Raw genomic sequence first — 20,359 nt, 5'->3', positions numbered from 1 at the left:
ATAAGGTTATAGGGTTAGGGGTTTATAGGGTTATGAATTTAGTTGAAGAGTCGATGGGTTACCGGGTTTTAGGTTTACAATCTTTTGGGATTATCGGGTTTAACGGTTTTAGTGGATTTTGGAGTGTTTTTTGAGGTTATGGCCAAACCCTGATGTGCTGGAGTTAAACCAGATTCGGATTCAGCGACCCCAAAAACACACAGTACCTATACATAATTAGACCCCAAGCCGTTTTTTTTTGTGTGGGTGTGAAATCAAGATTTCTAAACTTGTCACAGAAGATATATTTTACTAATCACCAAATATGTTTATGGAGATAATATGAAATATATGATAATTTTAAACGACGAACTGGATACAAAAAAATGTTGAAAAGTAGGTACCATCTATGTAAGTTGAAATAATTATACAAAATAAAAATAGTTATAAATAGTTATACAAAATAAAAGCAATTACATTTTCATATAACTTAACTTAATGATATCATGATACTCTAAAATAAGCTATTCGATATTTTTAAACATTAAAAGAATTCTGATAATTAGAAATATCGACCATAACAAATTAAAAAGACACTTCACATACACGTTTTTGGTCTAAATAAGCTCATAAATGAACTATTATATATTAACACTTCTATATTCTGAAGCGACATTTACCTAAGTGATTAAGAAAGAAACACACACAACGAACCGTAAATAATGAATATAGTGTTCGTAATGTTAATTTTTACTAGCATCTTTGGAGAAATATATTCTATGTCTGCTGACGGAGAGGAATATGAAGAGAAAAGCATTGAACAATCAACGGAGGAAACAAATTCAAAGGAAGTAAGATTATTTTCTATTAATAAAAAAGTAAGTAGGATTTTATGTTTCTGATAATTTTAGGATAGTAATGACGACTACCAGGACGGTGTAAAGGATAAATATTTAGAGAGCTATTTGGAGGGGTTTACTGAATATAAGGTATATGCAGTTAAGTTATTTTATTTAAGTTTTTATTACTTTTTTTTGGCATTAAATGTTTTAAAGAATTTGTGGAATAAAGTAATTCAATTACTTACAAACTTTAAATGTCTATTATAATCTAGATGTCTGAAGACTGGTGCCCTTCAAAATGTGAAGAAGAAGGTCAAGTCTTTGAAAATCCTAACTTGTCATCATACTGTAAATGCGAACCATCAGAAACCATCCTAATAGTTAAACAATACAATTGCAGCAAAAACGAAATATATAATGAAACGGTGAGCGGCTGCTATAATTTACTTGGAAATGGGTTTGCTACTTGTGTAATAAGAGATAAAGAATGCCCCTCTAATGAAATGGGCATTAGAAAACATCCAAATGACAATTTATATAAGAATTACATAATATGTCTCGACAATACAGTAATTGTAGCAGAATGTGATGATGCATGGTACTATGACGAAACTAAAGAAAAATGCCAACCACAAACAAATCAAGAAACCAATCTGTTGAATTCAGACTGTCAAGACATTCCTAAAATTGACTGTAATGAGCCTGGAGTTATCCCTGTAGAAGAATATTATCAGAGAAATAACAAATCGATACATATTCCACAGCAATGTGGAAATTGCTACTACTTATGTAATGACAAAACCAAAAATAGGTATGATTTAACTATACAATGTTTCCCTGAATTAACTACAGTTGCTGTAAGTACATTACTAGAGACAGCATCAACTATTATAGAATTTACAACTGCCACAGATACAGAAAAAAATATAGTCACAAAATCAACAAATGCAGTTGGAACCACACAACCTAAAATAACTATTAAAAGTGGGATGGTACAGGAAAACACTGATAGAAGTCAAGAAGATACATTATATTATTCCACTACACAAAATTTGTCAGAAAAACAATCTTTTACACCAGACACTGAAAAATTAAATACAACTAATCTAGCATATGCAAGAGATAAACCCATAGAATCAAACAAAATGAATACACCTGCCGCACCTGAAAAATCGAATGATCAATCACTCTCCCAAAGTACAACAGATATCCACAGCACAAATGTTAATGAACACACGGAGAGAAGTACTCTAGCCGCATTATTTATTTCAACAGAAAAAGAATCTTCTGCAACAGTCCATGAAAAATTAAGTACATCAGTTAATTTAGATGGTCCAAAAGACAAGATCCAAGAAGCCGATGAATTGAATAAATCATCTACATCTGAAAGATCAACCGATAAGGTCTCGGCTACACCACCTGATGGAAATATTGATATTAACACCAAGAAATTAAAAGGGAGCATGGACAAAGCTATTGAAGCCCCATTACTTGTTTCAACAGAAGATGAATCTTCTGCAACAGATCATGAAAAATTAAATACTGCGGTTAATCCAGATGCTATAGAAAATAAGATCCCAGAAACTGATGGATTGATTACATCACCCACATCTGAAAAATCAACTGATAAGGTCTCAACTAAACTATCTGACGGTAGAATAGATAAAGACACCACAAAATTAAATGAAGGCATGGACAAAACTACTGAAGTCCCATTACTTATTTCAACAGAAGGTCAATTTTCTGCAACAGATCATGAAAAATTAAATACTGCGGTTAATCCAAATGCTATAGAACATAAGATCTCAGAAACTGATGGATTGATTACATCACCCACATCTGAAAAATCAACTGAAAAGGTCTCAATTAAACTATCTGATGGCAGAATAGACACCACAAAATTAAATGAAGGCATGGACAAAACTACTGAAGCCCCATTACTTATTTCAACAGAAAATAAATCTTCTGCAACAGATCATGAAAAATTAAGTACTGCGGTTAATCCAAATGCTATAGAAAATAAGATCCAAGATGGTATAGAAAACAAGATCCCAGAAACTGTTGGATTGATTACATCACCCACATCTGCAAAATCAACTGATAAGGTCTCAACTAAACTATCTGACGGTAGAATAGATAAAGACACCACAAAATTAAATGAAGGCATGGACAAAACTACTGACGCCCCATTAGTTATTTCAACAGAAGATCAATTTTCTGCAACAGATCATGAAAAATTAAGTACTGCGGTTAATCCAAATGCTATAGAAAATAAGATCCCAGAAACTGATGGATTGATTACATCACCCACATTGATTACATCACCCACATCTGAAAAATCACCTGAAAAGGTCTCGATTACACTATCTGATGATAGAATAGATAAAGACACCACAAAATTAAATGAAGGCATGGACAAAACTACTGACGCCCCATTAGTTATTTCAACAGAAGATCAATTTTCTGCAACACATCATGAAAAATTAAGTACTGCGGTTAATCCAGATGGAGACACCACAAAATTAAATGAAGGCATGGACAAAACTACTGAAGCCACTTATTTCAACAGAAGATCAATCTTCTGCAACAGATCATAAAAAATTAAGTACTGCGGTTAATAGAGATGGTATAGAAAATAAGATCCCAGAAACTGATGGATTGATTACATCACCCACATCTGAAAATTCAACTGATAAGGTCTCGATTACACTATCTGACGATAGAATAGATAAAGACACCACAAAATTAAATGAAGGCATGGACAAAACTACTGAAGCCACATTACTTATTTCAACAGAAAATAAATCTTCTGCAACAGATCATGAAAAATTAAATACTGCGGTTAATCGAGATGGTATAGAAAATAAGATCCTAGAAACTGATGGATTGATTACATCACCCACATCTGAAAAATCAGGTGATAAGGTCTCAACTAAACTATCTGACGATAGAATAGATAAAGACCCCACAAAATTAAATGAAGGCATGGACAAAACTACTGAAGCCACATTACTTATTTCAACAGAAGATGGATTTTCTACAACAGATCATGAAAAACTAAGTACTGCGGTTAATCCAGATGGCATAGAAAATAAAATCCCAGAATCTGAAGGATTGATTACATCACCCACATCTGAAAAATCAACTGATAAGGTCTCGATTACACTATCTGACGGTAGAATAGCTAAAGACAACACAAAATTAAATGAAGGCATGGACAAAACTACTGAAGCCACATTACTTATTTCAACAGAAGATGAATCTTCTGCAACAGATAATGAAATATTAAGTATTGCGGTTAATCCAGATGGTATAGAAAATAAGATCCCAGAATCTGATGGATTGATTACATCACCCACATCTGAAAAATCAACTGATAAGATCTCGATTACACTATCTGACGGTAGAATAGATAAAGACACCACAAAATTAAATGAAGGCATGGACAAAACTACTGAAGCCCCATTACTTATTTCAACAGAAAATAAATCTTCTGCAACAGACCATGAAAAATTAAATATTGCAGTTAATCTAGATGTTATAGAAAATAAGATCCAATTTTCTGCAAAAGATCATGAAAAATTAAATACTGCGGTTAATCCAAATGCTATAGAAAATAAGATCCAAGAACCTGATGGATTGATTACATCATCCACATTTGAAAAATCAACTGATAAGGACTCTATTAAATTAACTGACGGTAGAATAGATAAAGACACCACAAAATTAAATGAAGGCATGGACAAAACTACTGACGCCCCATTAGTTATTTCAACAGAAGATCAATTTTCTGCAACACATCATGAAAGATCATGAAAAATTAAGTACTGCGGTTAATCCAGATAGTATAGAACATAAGATCTCAGAAACTGATGGATTGATTACATCACCCACATCTGAAAAATCACCTGAAAAGGTCTCAATTACACTATCTGATGGTAGAATAGATAAAGACACCACGAAATTAAATGAAGGCATGGACAAAACTACTGACGCCCCATTAGTTATTTCAACAGAAGATCAATTTTCTGCAACACATCACGAAAAATTAAGTACTGCGGTTAATCCAGATGGTATAGAAAATAAGATCCCAGAAACTGATGGATTGATTACGTCACCCACATCTGAAAAATCAACATGAATCTTCTGCAACAGATCATGAAAAATTAAGTACTGCGGTTAATCCAGATGGTACAGAACATAAGATCTCAGAAACTGATGGATTGATTACATCACCCACATCTGAAAAATCACCTGAAAAGGTCTCGATTACACTATCTGATGGTAGAATAGATAAAGACACCACGAAATTAAATGAAGGCATGGACAAAACTACTGAAGCCCCATTACTTATTTCAGCAGAAAATAAATCGTCTGCAACAGATCATGAAAAATTAAATATTGCAGTTAATCCAGATGTTATAGAAAATAAGATCCAATTTTTTGCAACAGATCATGAAAAATTAAATACTGCGGTAAATCCAAATGCTATAGAAAATAAGATCCAAGAACCTGATGGATTGATTACATCATCCACATTTGAAAAATCAACTGATAAGGACTCTATTAAATTAACTGACGGTAGAATAGATAAAGACACCACAAAATTAAATGAAGGCATGGACAAAACTACTGAAGCCACATTACTTATTTCAACAGAAAATAAATCTTCTGCAACAGATCATGAAAAATTAAATACTGCGGTTAATCCAGATGGTATACAAAATAAGATCCTAGAAACTGATGGATTGATTACATCACCCACATCTGAAAAATCAGGTGATAAGGTCTCAACTAAACTATCTGACGATATAATAGATAAAGACCCCACAAAATTAAATGAAGGCATGGACAAAACTACTGAAGCCACATTACTTATTTCAACAGAAGATGGATCTTCTACAACAGATCATGAAAAACTAAGTACTGCGGTTAATCCAGATGGTATAGAAAATAAAATCCCAGAATCTGATGGATTGATTACATCACCCACATTTGAAAAATCAACTGATAAGGTCTCGATTACACTATCTGACGGTAGAACAGCTAAAGACATCACAAAATTAAATGAAGGTATGGACAAAACTACTGAAGCCACATTACTTATTTCAACAGAAGATGAATCTTCTGCAACAGATAATGAAAAATTAAGTACTGCGGTTAATCCAGACGGTATAGAAAATAAGATCCCAGAATCTGATGGATTGATTACATCACCCACATCTGAAAAATCAACTGATAAGATCTCGATTACACTATCTGACGGTAGAATAGATAAAGACACCACAAAATTAAATGAAGGCATGGACAAAACTACTGAAGCCCCATTACTTATTTCAACAGAAAATAAATCTTCTGCAACACATGAAAAATTAAGTACTGCGGTTAATCCAAATGCTATAGAAAATAAGAACCAAGAACCTGATGGATTGATTACATCATCCACATTTGAAAAATCAACTGATAAGGACTCTATTAAATTAAATGACGGTAGAATAGATAAAGACACCTCAAAATTAAATGAAGGCATGGACAAAACTACATTACTTATTTCAACAGAAGATGAATCTTCTGCAACAGATCATGATTAAGTAATGCGGTTAATCCAAATGCTATAGAAAACAAGATCCCAGAAGCTATAGAAAATAAGATCCCAGAAACTGATGGATTGATTACATCACCCACATCTGAAAAATCAAATGATAAGGTCTCAACTAAACTATCTGACGGTAGAATAGATAAAGACACCACAAAATTAAATGAAGGCATGGACAAAACTACTGAAGTCCCATTACTTATTTCAACAGAAGATGAATCTCCTGCAACAGATCATGAAAAATTAAGTACAGCGGTTAATCCAGATGGTATACAAAATAAGATCCCAGAAACTGATGGATTGATTACATCACCCACATCTGAAAAATCAGCTGATAAGGTCTCAATTACACTATCTGAGGGTAGAATAGATAAAGACACCACAAAATTAAATGAAGGCATGGACAAAACTACTGAAGCCACATTACTTATTTCAACAGAAAATAAATTTTCTACAACAGATCATGAAAAATTAAGTACTGCGGTTAATCCATATGGTATAGAAAATAAGATCCCAGAAACTGATGTATTGATTACATCACCCACATCTGAAAAATCAAGTGATAAGATCTCAACTAAACTATCTGACGGTAGAATAGATAAAGACACCACAAAATTAAATGAGAACATGGACAAAACTACTGAAGTCCCATTACTTATTTCAATAGAAGATAAATCTTCTGCAACAGATCATGAAAAATTAAGTACAGCAATTAATTTAGATGGTATACAAGATAATATCACAGAAACAAATAAACTGATTACATTATCCACATCTGAAAAATTTGTGGATCAAGTATCAATAATGCCTGAAATTACAACGGCTATGTTAGTTGTATTTGGAGGTAAGGAAGGCAAAAAAAATGGTGATGAAAGTGTTGAAGCCAATGTTACGAGTGCAAAAAATGAATTATTGTTGACTACCAAACATTTGATATTAAATAGAATAGACTCTGTAGTAACAATTCCAGCTGATCAAAATGATAGCACAAAATTAATTTCAAAAAGTGAAATAGAGGTCACTGAAAAACCATTAACCGCTGCTGGTATGAGTGAAATTTTTCCAACCACTAAAGAAAATCAGACACATGGAGCAACTACTACTGCTGCTGGCACATTATGTCAGCCGAGAAAAGGTAAAAGAAAAATTATTATAACTATTAAATTTCTAATACTTCATAAGTTTCAGGTCAAATATGCACAAAAGCAGGTTTTTTCCGTTACAAAAACTCCTGTACTAAGCACTATGAATGTTATTATAGAGAAGAATGTAAGACAATTATATCTTCAGATATCTACAAGTGTCCCAGTTGTCTTAAATTCAACGTCAAGCTTATGCGATGTGACGTTGCCGAAAATGTTCCAGAATGCACTTACAGACAAAAAAAATCGAAACATTCATTAACAAATGTCAATGAAACTGTCCTGAAAACTTGTACAGGACCAGGTAAATATCCAATTCCGTATGACAGGACAAGATATTATGACTGTGTCGACAAATTCAACAACAACGAATATTTATTAAAAATCAAGAGATGCCCACAAAATAAAATATTCAGCATACCTTCAGCTCGGTGCAGAAAAACCAAATACATTAAACCTTTAGTGGATCCTAGAAAATGTGGAAAAAATCATTACGCTTATGACCAATACGACTGCAGAAAATTTTTCCATTGCCACAAGGGAATTCCGAAAACACCACTTTCTTGTCCTTTAGGATATATTTTTAATGGAAAATATTGTCAATCTCAAGAGACAGTCTCTTTCTGTAATTGGGAGGAACTTAAAAGGAACCTGTATAAACATAAACAGTAGATAAAATAAATATATGCACCTAATAAACACCTTTTTGTTGCAAAATAAATTGTACTAATTTTTTGCAAAGAATTCTGAGCTGTGAACTTAGATTTTTAATAGGTACAACGTTATAGTTTTGAGAAACCATCTTCACTTCCTTTGCAATTGATTTTTCAACAAGGTTTTGAATCTATTGAGACATGTTTTATCGTTGAAAAGTTTAAAATACTTAGTATATTTTCCAAGAAAGGACAAACATGTGTCGTTGTTGATAAATGCAAAGGAGGGTAAGCACCAAAACTGGTATTAGAGTAAGTAATTTCTCAATAAAAAAAATATGAAGAAAAGTCATTACAAGCGGTTTTTTGTGGTATGTACGATAGATATCCTAGTACTAGTAGTAAGTATAGACCAATATATTGGTAAATATTTATACTTAATTCAAAAAGTTACTTTTTCAATTTTCTTTTGTCACCCATTTCCCATTTGCAAGATCAACGACGATATGTATTGTAAAGTTAAAACTTTATTTTAGTTTTTTTTTTCAATATTTGTAGGGACTATGACCAAAATTTTTAATTAATTTAATTAATTTTAATTAATTTGTTGTAATTAAAATGTTGGGTGGAAATTAAATTAACTAATAAAAAGGTAGAGGTCTTTTAATATCTCATGAGCCGCGAAATGCGCGAAAGGCGTGGCGTATCCCCATAATTCTTCTAATAAGCACGTTGTGAAAACATTGACTCAGAACTAGACCATGTGCATCATTACAAGTAGACATGAACTAAGGCGCTCGAGCACGGCCGTCTCTACTAACGACGGCCGTGGCTCGGGCATCAATTAAGTCAACTGGCGAACGTTCGTTATATATATTTTTATTGTTTAAATTAAAATAATAAAGAATAGGGCATTTTATTATGATATTTGTAATCGGATCAAAAACATGTTTACACTAGAGCTCGAGAGAGACTGTGAATAATAGGTGTAATGTTTTTAGGACGTAGAATAATTTTGGCGACGGTCGGAATTATGTTTCTGCGCATATGAAGGTCAAAACTCATAAGATTTTAAAACATCTCTACATTACTTCAGCAGTACTTGTGCACATATACTTAAATTTGAAGTTTTTCTTTTCATCTTGGGGTGATGAAAATAACTTTTATGGCTTATAAGAAATAAAAAGTATCACTTTTGTATTGACTAAACGGCAAGAATATCTTTACTTATTTCACACATATAAGTAAAAAACAAATAACTTCGCTTAGCACAGAATTCGACAATAAGCAAAGGATCCACCTACATATAAGAAAAAGTTATAAAGGAATGAATGATTGGTAAAGATGGAATATGGAAATGACCCTAAGAATGTGTTTTCCATTTTCATGAAACAGACGCAAAAAGATAGTCAGTTATATCTAAATCAAAAATTGGGTATTGGAGATTTAAATAGTTATTGCCATCGAGTGGAAGGTGTTTATACCACCACCACAGCTGGCAGTATTGAAAAATAAGTTGTTCGTGGAATCGTCAATATAATCTTAATCATTAATCTATGGCTCACTTCACTCGGCTCACACGCTCGACTAATGGATAACGGACTTAACCTCATAATTTCACAAATATCACTATAGTATAGAATACAGTTTATTTCTAACAATAAATTGAAATTTAAATAATCTAACAAAATTATATTAGAATTACTATCGGAAATTCGTTCTGGAAAATTATATGAATGTTGAGGGTGAAAAAAAATGTCATGAAGTGCAGTTCAATATCGGAATATAACTTCTGTAGAAATTGAATTTTCTTGAATATTTCTGTACAATGTCGGATAAGCAAAAAATGTAAGTACAATTACCTTTAAAAATATCTCTAATTCTTCTAAACAATCAAAACTTGCAAGTTACTGTTTAGTGGTTACTTATAGTTTGATCACAACCCGCGGATAACTGTTGTTTACACATTGCACTGACGCATTCTAGATTTTTTTTTAGACTGTTGTGCGGCGATGTGGAAGGAAAATTCGACACTCTATTTAAAAGGGTAGAGAGCATTAATAAAAAATCTGGACCCTTTGATATACTTCTATGTGTGGGGAATTTTTTTGGAGTAAATAATAAAGAATTTACCCCTTATAAAATAGGAGATAAGAAGGGTAGGTATTTAGGCAACAAAATAATTTTGTTTTTAATATTATCACCTGCATTTTTTTGACTTATTTGTACTATAGTTTATAAATAAATATTGAATTATTATATAATTACATTTTAGTTCCTGTTCCAACATATATCCTTGGACCTAATAAAGAAGACCATGTCCCTTTCTATCCATCCGATGATTCTGAATTTGAATTGTGCGACAATGTGTACTACCTCGGTAAATTATTTTATAGAAATGTTGAAATTATGTTTTGAGTTTATCTCGGAGTTTATGTTTAAGGCAAAAGAGGGGTGTATACAGACAGCAAAGGGGTGAAGATAGCTTACTTAAGTGGAATATTTGAAACTAATATTGAGACGCCATGGACATACAATGCCAAAGATGTTTCTGGTTTATGTGATGCTTGTGTTCGAGGAAATCCATCTTTCCGAGGTGTTGACATACTCTTAACGTCACAGTGGCCAGCTGGAATAATATCAGGAAATTCAAATGTAAGTGGGAATATTTGTAAAATACCCATTGTTGTTTAAATATATGATAATGGAACAACTGAAACCTGAAACATACATTTCTGGATCAAAGTGAATTAAATTTATATATTTTAATTCTTGATAACTTAAATTTACTTTGTTTTTTGAGGTTTCATTATCGACAAATGCTGTCAGTGATCTACCAAGCTACTTATGTATGAAATTGAAACCCAGGTACTTGGTTAGCGGACTAGAGGGAATCTATTATGAGAGACCCCCATTTAGATGTCCTAATTTAGGCGATCATGACACTACCTTAGAAAGCGTTACACGCTTTATAGGACTAGCTCGAGTGGGTAACCCTAATAAAGATAAATGGATATACGCTCTAAGCATAACACCTTTAGATAAAATGAAAATGTCGGATCTCTTTCAAAAGACGACAGATGAGACACCTTGTCCGTTTAACTTCAACGAATTAGAAAGCAAAAGTAAGTTCCCCCTGTTAACTTAATTTTGTTTTAAGCGTGTTAAAATGATTTCAGTTTTTAAAATTAAAAGGAAGATATCTGGGGTTAACCAGTATTTTTATGATATGAATGCCACCGACGAAGGTGAAGAGAAAAATAAGAAAAGGAACAAAAAGCCTAGAATTGAAATGGATCAAAGTAAATGTTGGTTCTGTTTGGCTAGTCCGTCGGTGGAAAAGCATCTTATAATTGCAGTGGGAAATGCAGCATATTTAGCACTAGCTAAAGGTATATTTTTAAATTACTATCTTATTAACAAATACACAAATAATCATTGCATACACTAATAAATAAAACACTAGTGTATACACTAATAAATAAATTAGTGTTTGCACATTCAGTACACTAATAAATAAAACACTAATGTATACAATTAGCATCTTATAATTGCAGTGGGAAATGCAATATATTTAGCACTAGCTAAAGGTATATTTTTAAATTACTATCTTGTTAACAAATACACAAATAATAATCATTACATACACTTATAAATAAAACACTAGTGTATACACTAATAAATTAATTAGTGTTTACACATTCAGTACATTAATAAATAAAACACTAATGTATACACTAATAAATAAATGAGTGTATTGAGTACACTAATAAATCAAACACTATATAAAAATTAAGGAAAACATAGCTAAACATATTTTGAGAGAACGTGAACAATTTTGATGACCATCTATTTAATCATTCTTTTTATTGGCATCTTAAAAAAAAAGTGAAATTTGTTCAGAAACTATGGTTTTCACGAAAAGTTGTTAGCAAACTGACAACACATTGTAAAGAAAGAGTTATTTTCAAATTTAAGACAAACTACTTTTTAGTAGTCATATAAAATTTTAAAACAATTACACATTAGGACTAGAACTGAATTAATTTTGAGGAATTTTTTTGTGAATTCAAGGCTTTATTGTGAAAAACTGTTATTATTTTTGAAAGTGTAATCCATCGCGAGCCATTACTTTCTCTCATTTTTTTGCATACAGACTCCGTGACGAAAGAACAACTTATCTTTTGATGCTATCCACCAATCGATCTAATTTTTAGTATCTTGGTAGCGCTGCTTAGCCAGACCGTGTTCCATGGATCGGAACAAGTAGTAATCCGGTGGAACAATATCTGGCGAATATGGCGGGTAGGATAAAACATCCCATTTCAGTGATTTTAAGTAACTTCTGAAGAAGAAAGCGTTATGTCTCTCAAAACATCAAGTGTTGTAAATCGACGACATGGCAACCAGCCCGGAAATCATTCAACCATTAATGACAGCCACGGAAGCCTAAAAACAAAACTTCATGAGCAACATGTTTCGAGCGTTGTCATGTTGAAAAATAACTTTATCGTATCTTTGCTTGAATTGTGACCATCGTTTCTTCAATGCATGATTCATATGAATCAATTGTATTCGGTAGCATTGATCAGCGATGGTTTTATTCTGTTGAAGCAGCTCATAGTACACAGTGCCAAGCTGGTCCTACGAAATACAGAGCATAAGCTTCGAACCATGAATATTAGGACTTGCTTTGATATTGATGCATGACAAGGCAAACCCCACGATTTTCTACATTTAGGATGATCATAGCAAATCCATTTTTCATCGTCAGTGACGATACAATGCGAGAAACCCTTTCTTTTTTGCCATTCAACATCTCTCGGCCTCACTTCGTATGGCACAGAATTTCCTTGCTTTTCAATCATACCGAGTGCATTTAAACGTTCGGAAACTGTTGTGGGATCAATATTTAACAATTCAGCAAGTTCATCTTGCGTTTGACATGAAACTTGGTCGAATAATGCTTCCAATTCCTCATTTTCGAACTCTTTTGGTTGGGCGTTCTTTGTCAACTGAATTCACTTCTAAACCGTCGAAACCAATACTCACATCTTTATCGATGGAGTATGTTCACTGTAAGTTTCCAATAGTACTCAATGACTGTCAGTAGCATATATTTTTTAACTAAACAGGAAAAGTAAAACTTCCCTCAAATGGTGATTTTATTGGGTCATAATTCAACATCTTCGGATCTTGTTTACACTTCAGCAAAACGATGCATAATAAATAATAAAGCGTAATGACAAAGCTTTTACATGAATATACTTACAAAAGTGTCCGATGCAATATAGCATAAGTTACGCCATATATTGTAAATCCCTCAAAATTAATTCACAGCCCTAATTTCAGAGATGTAATGGAAAGTTATTCTTTTATTATAAACTCGAGCACCCTGTATTTTGGAAACAGTACGTTTTTTGAAAGAATTGTATGTAGTAAACTGACATTCTTTTTTTATATTCTGTGGACCCCGGAAGTGAAAAATTAAACATACTCTATACGCATCTTTTAGGTGGTATAGTGGAGGAGCACTTGCTTATCTGCCCCATAGAGCATTACCAAAGCAGCCTAGGCCAACCCCCAGATGTATTGGAAGAAATTAATCAATTTAAGGAAGCTTTAAAAAAGTTTTATTTAAGAAATAATAGAATACCAGTATTCTTTGAAAGGAACTACAAAACTTCACACATGCAGCTACAAGCAATTCCTATACCAAAAAATGCGGACCGGGAACTAAAAGATATTTTTGTGGTAAGTTTAATAAGTACTAAAATTGAACAATTTTTATAAATCAGATACAGGTTTTGCACAAGGAAGTGCATGAGATTTATTGGTACAGTCCCAGACAAAAATTAGCAGAAACGTTTTCGAGACATAGGCTTTAACATTTAATAGAATGAATAATGATAGTTTCACAAAATTTGGTACAGCACTTCTTTTAAAATAATCTTATTTTTTTAATTGATTGTAATGTTTTTGTACTGTATTACTGTAAACACTATCAATACAAAATATTTTCCATGATTTTTAATAAGAAAATATTTATTCATGATTCACACGTAAATTTTACAACAAAATGTCAACAAAATAAAAAAAAATGCAAGAAAGTGTTGTGGCAAACTGAAGCAAATGATGATGATGAAGCAAAAATAACATAACCAAAACTCAAACAATTTCCGTTCAATAAAAGTTTTTCGAAAATGAGTATTGCCCACACAACTTCTAATTATTGCATTAATTCGTCTTGGCATGCCAAAAATCAGGTCCCTGATGTCCTCTTGAGCAAAAAGCTCCCATTCTTCCACAAGAGCATCTTGAAGCTGAGTTAAGGTTAGTGGCGCAGGAAGTCGACTGCAAATTTGTCGCACAAGCATGTCCCAAACATGCTCAATTGGGTTGGCATCTGGACTTAATGCTGGCCCCTCCATAACAGCAACATCTACCTCGTTCAGGTACTGTCAAGTCATTCTTGCAGTATGGGGTCTAGCATTATCATGCATTAGCAGAAAGTCATCTCCCATGAAACCAGCAAAATCTTGGAGAATTTCACCAATATACTTAGCAGCTGTAAGGGAGCTCCTTGGAACGTATAGAGTTCTGTGCGCGCTGCCAGAGAAATTCCAGCCCAGACCATAACTGAACCCCCTTGATATCTGACTCTAGGACAAGGTACATTTGGCAAAACGTTCTTGTGGTCTTTGCCATACTCTCTCACGACCGTCTGAAGACTGCAAACTAAATCTTGACTCGTCCGTAAATAAGACGCGAACCCATTTGTTTTCACCCCAAAGCTGGTGATTTCTAGCAAACTGAAGTCATGCAATTTAAGAAGTTCCGATCCTGTTGCAGGTCTACGACTAGTCATATTCACTTCTCCAAGTCATCATCTAACTGTCCTTTCACTTATGTTGGTATTTCGAACGTACTGAGACCGATTTCTGATTTCTACAGCCGTAGCACGCCAATTCCGAAGGCTTTGCTTGACAATAAAATGATCATCGTGGGCATTGGTTCTTCGTTGAGGACCAGTCCCAGGTAGCTTGCTGCAAGATCCAGTTTCCACAAAACGTCCATAAATGCGATGGACTGTGCTATTCGATATTTGATATTGTTGACAACATAATGCTGACTTCCTTCTTGATTCAATTCAACAGCCACTGTTTCAGAATTTGCACCCATTATTCATGTGATTAAACTAACACAACACAACTTACAACACTGCATTCAACCTTTTTTTAACTTTTGACATTTATAAAACAATTCAAAAACGCATATATCCAGAGCCCACTATGAACTTTTAAGGAATAAGATTACTGCATCATTCAGCTTTCATAAATTTTGTGCAAAATTATCAAATAATTGTTAAAGCATTCTTGAAAATTGTTTAAAACGTTTTGTTTTGCTTATGTTTGCGTTATTAGAAAAATAAAACATCTGAAATCTTTGAAACTTAAGCTTTTTTTTTAAATGTATGTGCTTCGTTTTTCATGCCGGTGAGTGTATATTTCAAAACTTGTATCATTTTATTTTCTGGAGAAGAAAATAATATAGGAAATCATATTGGAGATCTTTTCTAGATTTACAAGAAGTTTATTGACCTAAAATACTAATTTAAATCATATATAAAAATTTTGATAACTAGAAATTTAATTAACATTTTATAGGACAGACCATATATGCCAAAACTACTTTTTTAATTTAAAACTAGTAATAGTAAATATCTGGAACTTCTAATTATTATAATTTGCAGTTAGATCTGTCAGTTTGGTGGTGAATCTGATAAAACTGAACAAAAATATTGGAAAACAGCCTACTAAGTATTAGTCCAGTCAATAGGTAGAAGAGCTTACAAAAAATACCACCTGGAAACAAAAAAATATGATGATATAGTAAAAAAAATCTAAGAAAGATAGTGTATTTTTCCTGTGGCGCAAAACGGCGAAGTTAACCTAATAAATTTATAAAAGTCAAAAACATTGTTTTTCGCTAATGAAAATAAAACTTTAACTCCAATTGAAAAAAGTTACATGAGAAAGTTGTAGCTATTAAAAAAACCTATCAATTCGTATTTTTAAATATATCGATTGCTGTATTACTTTTCGAGATATATCGAAAAAACCGTCAAAAATCGACTTTTTTTATTTTTACTGTATCTCTTGCAAATTAAGGTTTTGAAACTTATTAATTGCTGTAAGTTTAGCCCTCATCAAGCAAAAAAAGTACCTCTTTTTACATTAAAAAATAATAAAAATTTTTCGAGTTATATCGATTTTTCGAAGAAAAGGTCATCTCCAAAATCGGCTCTTCTTGCTCGACGAGTAGTCGTAGAGAAACGAATCAGGGCTCATTTTTTTCCTTAAGAGTTGTACTTTCATGGTAAAAAAAGAGTGATAAAGATTTTATTCATTTCAAGTATCCAAAAATGACTGAAAAAGTAAACATTTTTTGGTCGCGTTTTTCTTGAATATCTTTTTCGATTTTCATTTCTCGATTATGTTATTTTTACGCGAATTAAAAAAAGAAAAACGTTGCTCTGCAACCTTTTGGAGCCGAGATATATTTTTTTTTAAAGAAATTCCACAGGCCGCTATTTAAGTGCTATAGTGTCCATTCTTACAGAGACTGAAATTGAATAAGTGTTTTTTTGACTTTTACGAATTTTTTAGGTTAACTTCGCCATTTATGCGCCACAGGAAAAATACACTATCTTTCTTAGAATTTATTTTCCTATATCACCATATTTTTTGTTTTCAGGTGGTACTTTTTGTAAGTTTAACATTAGGCCTTAACAGATTGATTGGACTATACTTACATTTTGGAAGTATTAAATTTTGCGAGGTTATCGTATATATTCTTGGGATATTTCAAATAATTGTTTATTTTTTCTTAACTTAGAACCGAATACTTTCTGGATGAAAATTTATATAAATTTTTTCGTATATTTTTACCTATTTTTCCTTTAAAATTTGTGCATTTACGTCACATATTTTTTCTTATTGTTGATTAATTTAATATTTGAACTTTGCAGGACGAATCTGAAGCTCAGGGGTTCAAACTAGACGTCTTGGAGTCTCACGGTCGCTTAGACCAAGTTATCCCACTGAAAGTTCCGTATTTCACAGTGGAATTACCAGACGGCACCGTTTTGTACACAAAAATCCAAGGCTCCGTCCATTTCCCTTTAAATTTTCCAAGGGAGGTGTTATCGTCAGGACCCGTACTGGACATGCCCAACAGGGTGGAGTGGAAGGACTGCATACTTCCGAAGGAGGAGGAAGAGGAACTAGTGCAGAGACTAAGGACGGATTTTGAACCGTTTGATTTCACTATGTAAGGTATTGCAAAGAATATGAATATATTTATTTTGTTTAAACTTGATTATTAATTATGACCCGAGACACCTTAAATTTCCTTAATACGATCGTAGCAGCAGTAAATTTACTATCACTACTTGGACAGGTTCTTACATTTAAACAAAGATGCCCTGTGTTGCTGTTAAACTTAAAAAAAAACTGGTTATACATCAAATCAATCTGGAAAACCTGGAATTATCAGGCAATTCCTGAAAATTTAATGAAATTTTCTCAAATTCTTGTTTTAATCAGCTATTACTACTATTACTATTAATATTACTATTAATTTTATATGTCTATACCCGGTCGGTAGCCAAGCAGTTTGAAGCGTCAATACTTGAATCAATGGATGCCACTATTTAATCTCCGCAGCCATAAGTCTGTAGATCCTCAATGTGTATTCGTAGAGAGGAATTAGGCATCCTCTCTGCGGGTGTGGTAGGGTGGAAAAACGTTGGCTTGGATTAATGTGAGAGATTGATTTCGGTCAGCGTTCGACCATCCCCCTAATTAATGAGATTTTCAAGGTTTTCCTTATTCCCGCACTAAAAGGTGTTTAGGGTTTACCAAGATAAGTCATTCCTCAACATACAAGCACCCTACAGAATTATAGTATGCTGCCTTTTGTCCCGCACAAGTCTTCGACTTGGGGCACTACATTACAGAGATCTTGGAAGTTGTTGAAAGTTCAGTTGAAAAAAGTTTTGAACCTTCCTAGACATAATGTAATCTGATTGATAATAATGAGCGTTCAAATAAAAACGTGGTCAAGTTGGTTCTGAAAATTTGGACGTAGGGCGTAGCGTATAGCAAATGAACTTAAACGTCATCTGTCAAAGCGCTATATTGCCGCTATCAATTTGAATATTTTCGTTTTAAAAAGCGTTGAAAGTGGTGTTTTCTCAAGAACAAAAAGTGTTTATCATAGAGTCCTACTTTAGAAATGGACGCAAGATTGATGGAATATGGAAGTATTCTATTGAGGAATGTTTCATAGAATTTCAAAATCAATTTCCCGGCGTTGTTGAGTACAAAATTTTTCAAAGTGCAGTTCAGCGTTGTGTTAATGTTTTTCGTGAAACGGGCAGTGTAACAAGAAAAGAAGGAAGCGGCCGACCTAAAAAGCGGACTGAAGAATTAAAAGAAAATGTCCAACAAATAATGGAAAATGCGCCAAGAACTTCTGTACGTGTTTTATCACANGTTTTTTCGATATATCTGGAAAAGTAATATAACAATCGATATGTTTAAAAATACGAATCGATAGGCTTTTTTAATAACTACAACTTTCTCATTTAACTTTTTCGATTGTAGATCAAGTTTTTTCTTATTAGCGAAAAACCATTTTTTTGCCTTTATGAATTTTTTAGGTTAACTTCGCCATTTATGCGCCACAGGAAAAATACACTATCTTTCTTAGAATTTATTTTCCTATATCACCATATTTTTTGTTTTCAGGTGGTACTTTTTGTAAGTTTAACATTAGGCCTTAACAGATTGATTGGACTATACTTACATTTTGGAAGTATTAAATTTTGCGAGGTTATCGTATATATTCTTGGGATATTTCAAATAATTGTTTATTTTTTCTTAACTTAGAACCGAATACTTTCTGGATGAAAATTTTTATAAATTTATTCGTATATTTTTACCTATTTTTCCTTTAAAATTTGTGCATTTACGTCACATATTTTTTCTTATTGTTGATTAATTTAATATTTGAACTTTGCAGGACGAATCTGAAGCTCAGGGGTTCAAACTAGACGTCTTGGAGTCTCACGGTCGCTTAGACCAAGTTATCCCACCAAAAGTTCCGTATTTCACAGTGGAATTACCAGACGGCACCGTTTTGTACACAAAAATCCAAGGCTCCGTCCATTTCCCTTTAAATTTTCCAAGGGAGGTGTTATCGTCAGGACCCGTACTGGACATGCCCAACAGGGTGGAGTGGAAGGACTGCATACTTCCGAAGGAGGAGGAAGAGGAACTAGTGCAGAGACTAAGGACGGATTTTGAACCGTTTGATTTCACTATGTAAGGTATTGCAAAGAATATGAATATATTTATTTTGTTTAAACTTGATTATTAATTATGACCCGAGACACCTTAAATTTCCTAAATACGATCGTAGCAGCAGTAAATTTACTATCACTACTTGGACAGGTTCTTACATTTATACAAGGATGCCCTGTGTTGCTGTTAAACTTAAAAAAAACAGGTTATACATCAAATCAATCTGGAAAACCTGGAATTATCAGGCAATTTCTGAAAATTTAATGAAATTTTTTCAAATTCTTGTTTTAATCAGCTATTACTACTATTACTATTAATATTACTATTAATTTTATGTGTCTATACCCGGTCGGTAGCCAAGCAGTTTGAAGCGTCAATACTTGAATCAATGGATGCCACTATTTAATCTCCGCAGCCATAAGTCTGTAGATCCTCAATGTGTATTCGTAGAGAGGAATTAGGCATCCTCTCTGCGGGTGTGGTAGGGTGGAAAAACGTTGGCTTGGATTAATGTGAGAGATTGATTTCGGTCAGCGTTCGACCATCCCCCTAATTAATGAGGTTTTCAGGGTTTTCCTTATTGCCGCACTAAAAGGTGTTTAGGGTCTACCAAGATAAGTCATTCCTGAACATACAAGCGCCCTACAGAATTATAGTATGCCGCCTTTTGTCCCGCACAAGTTTTCGACTTCTGAGCTAATCCTTGCGATTAGAATGAGAAGTAGAGATCAATGTTTTTTTTTGTTGATCATCATTAAAAATTAATTTTTGCTATTAA

At 33.1% G+C, this 20,359-nt stretch overlaps 2 protein-coding genes across 3 annotated transcripts in view; one reads left to right on the top strand and one right to left on the bottom strand.

Annotated features, from left to right (window-relative positions):
- The window catches only part of LOC108904827 (farnesyl pyrophosphate synthase), a 116,573-nt gene extending 106,402 nt beyond the window's left edge, over positions 1 to 10,171 (bottom strand). Inside the window, exon 1 of the mRNA XM_018707505.2 lies at positions 10,075 to 10,171. The gene's annotated coding sequence lies outside the window, so the exon portion shown is untranslated. The remainder of the gene's footprint in view (positions 1 to 10,074) is intronic.
- LOC108904826 (CWF19-like protein 1 homolog) lies at positions 9,779 to 17,588 on the top strand. Of its 2 annotated transcripts, none has more exons than XM_018707503.1 (8): positions 9,779 to 10,060; positions 10,211 to 10,371; positions 10,488 to 10,592; positions 10,656 to 10,867; positions 11,016 to 11,337; positions 11,392 to 11,604; positions 13,728 to 13,966; positions 17,244 to 17,588. In XM_018707503.1, exons 1-8 carry the CDS (start codon positions 10,041 to 10,043, stop codon positions 17,547 to 17,549), a joined length of 1,578 nt encoding a protein of 525 aa, XP_018563019.1. In that variant the 5' UTR covers positions 9,779 to 10,040; the 3' UTR covers positions 17,550 to 17,588. The 2 variants fall into 2 exon arrangements, with proteins under 2 accessions (XP_018563019.1, XP_018563018.1); XM_018707502.1 differs by having other exon boundaries at positions 10,199 to 10,371.
- Positions 17,589 to 20,359: the final 2,771 nt, after the last annotated feature.

This window comes from Anoplophora glabripennis, unplaced genomic scaffold, assembly GCF_000390285.2.
Source record: "Anoplophora glabripennis isolate ALB-LARVAE unplaced genomic scaffold, Agla_2.0 scaffold104, whole genome shotgun sequence".
Taxonomy (NCBI): domain Eukaryota; kingdom Metazoa; phylum Arthropoda; class Insecta; order Coleoptera; family Cerambycidae; genus Anoplophora; species Anoplophora glabripennis.
Note: the sequence above shows the minus strand (reverse complement) of the source record. Positions and strands in the feature narration are given on the sequence as shown.

What these genes read in the sequence shown, in the direction of transcription:
- LOC108904826 (XM_018707502.1), top strand. Translation starts at nt 10,041, where the DNA reads ATGTCGGATAAGCAAAAAAT. An exon ending in ATATTTAGCACTAGCTAAAG is followed by an intron (nt 11,605 to 13,727) that starts GTATATTTTTAA and finishes CGCATCTTTTAG; the next exon opens with GTGGTATAGTGGAGGAGCAC. An exon ending in AACTAAAAGATATTTTTGTG is followed by an intron (nt 13,967 to 17,243) that starts GTAAGTTTAATA and finishes TGAACTTTGCAG; the next exon opens with GACGAATCTGAAGCTCAGGG.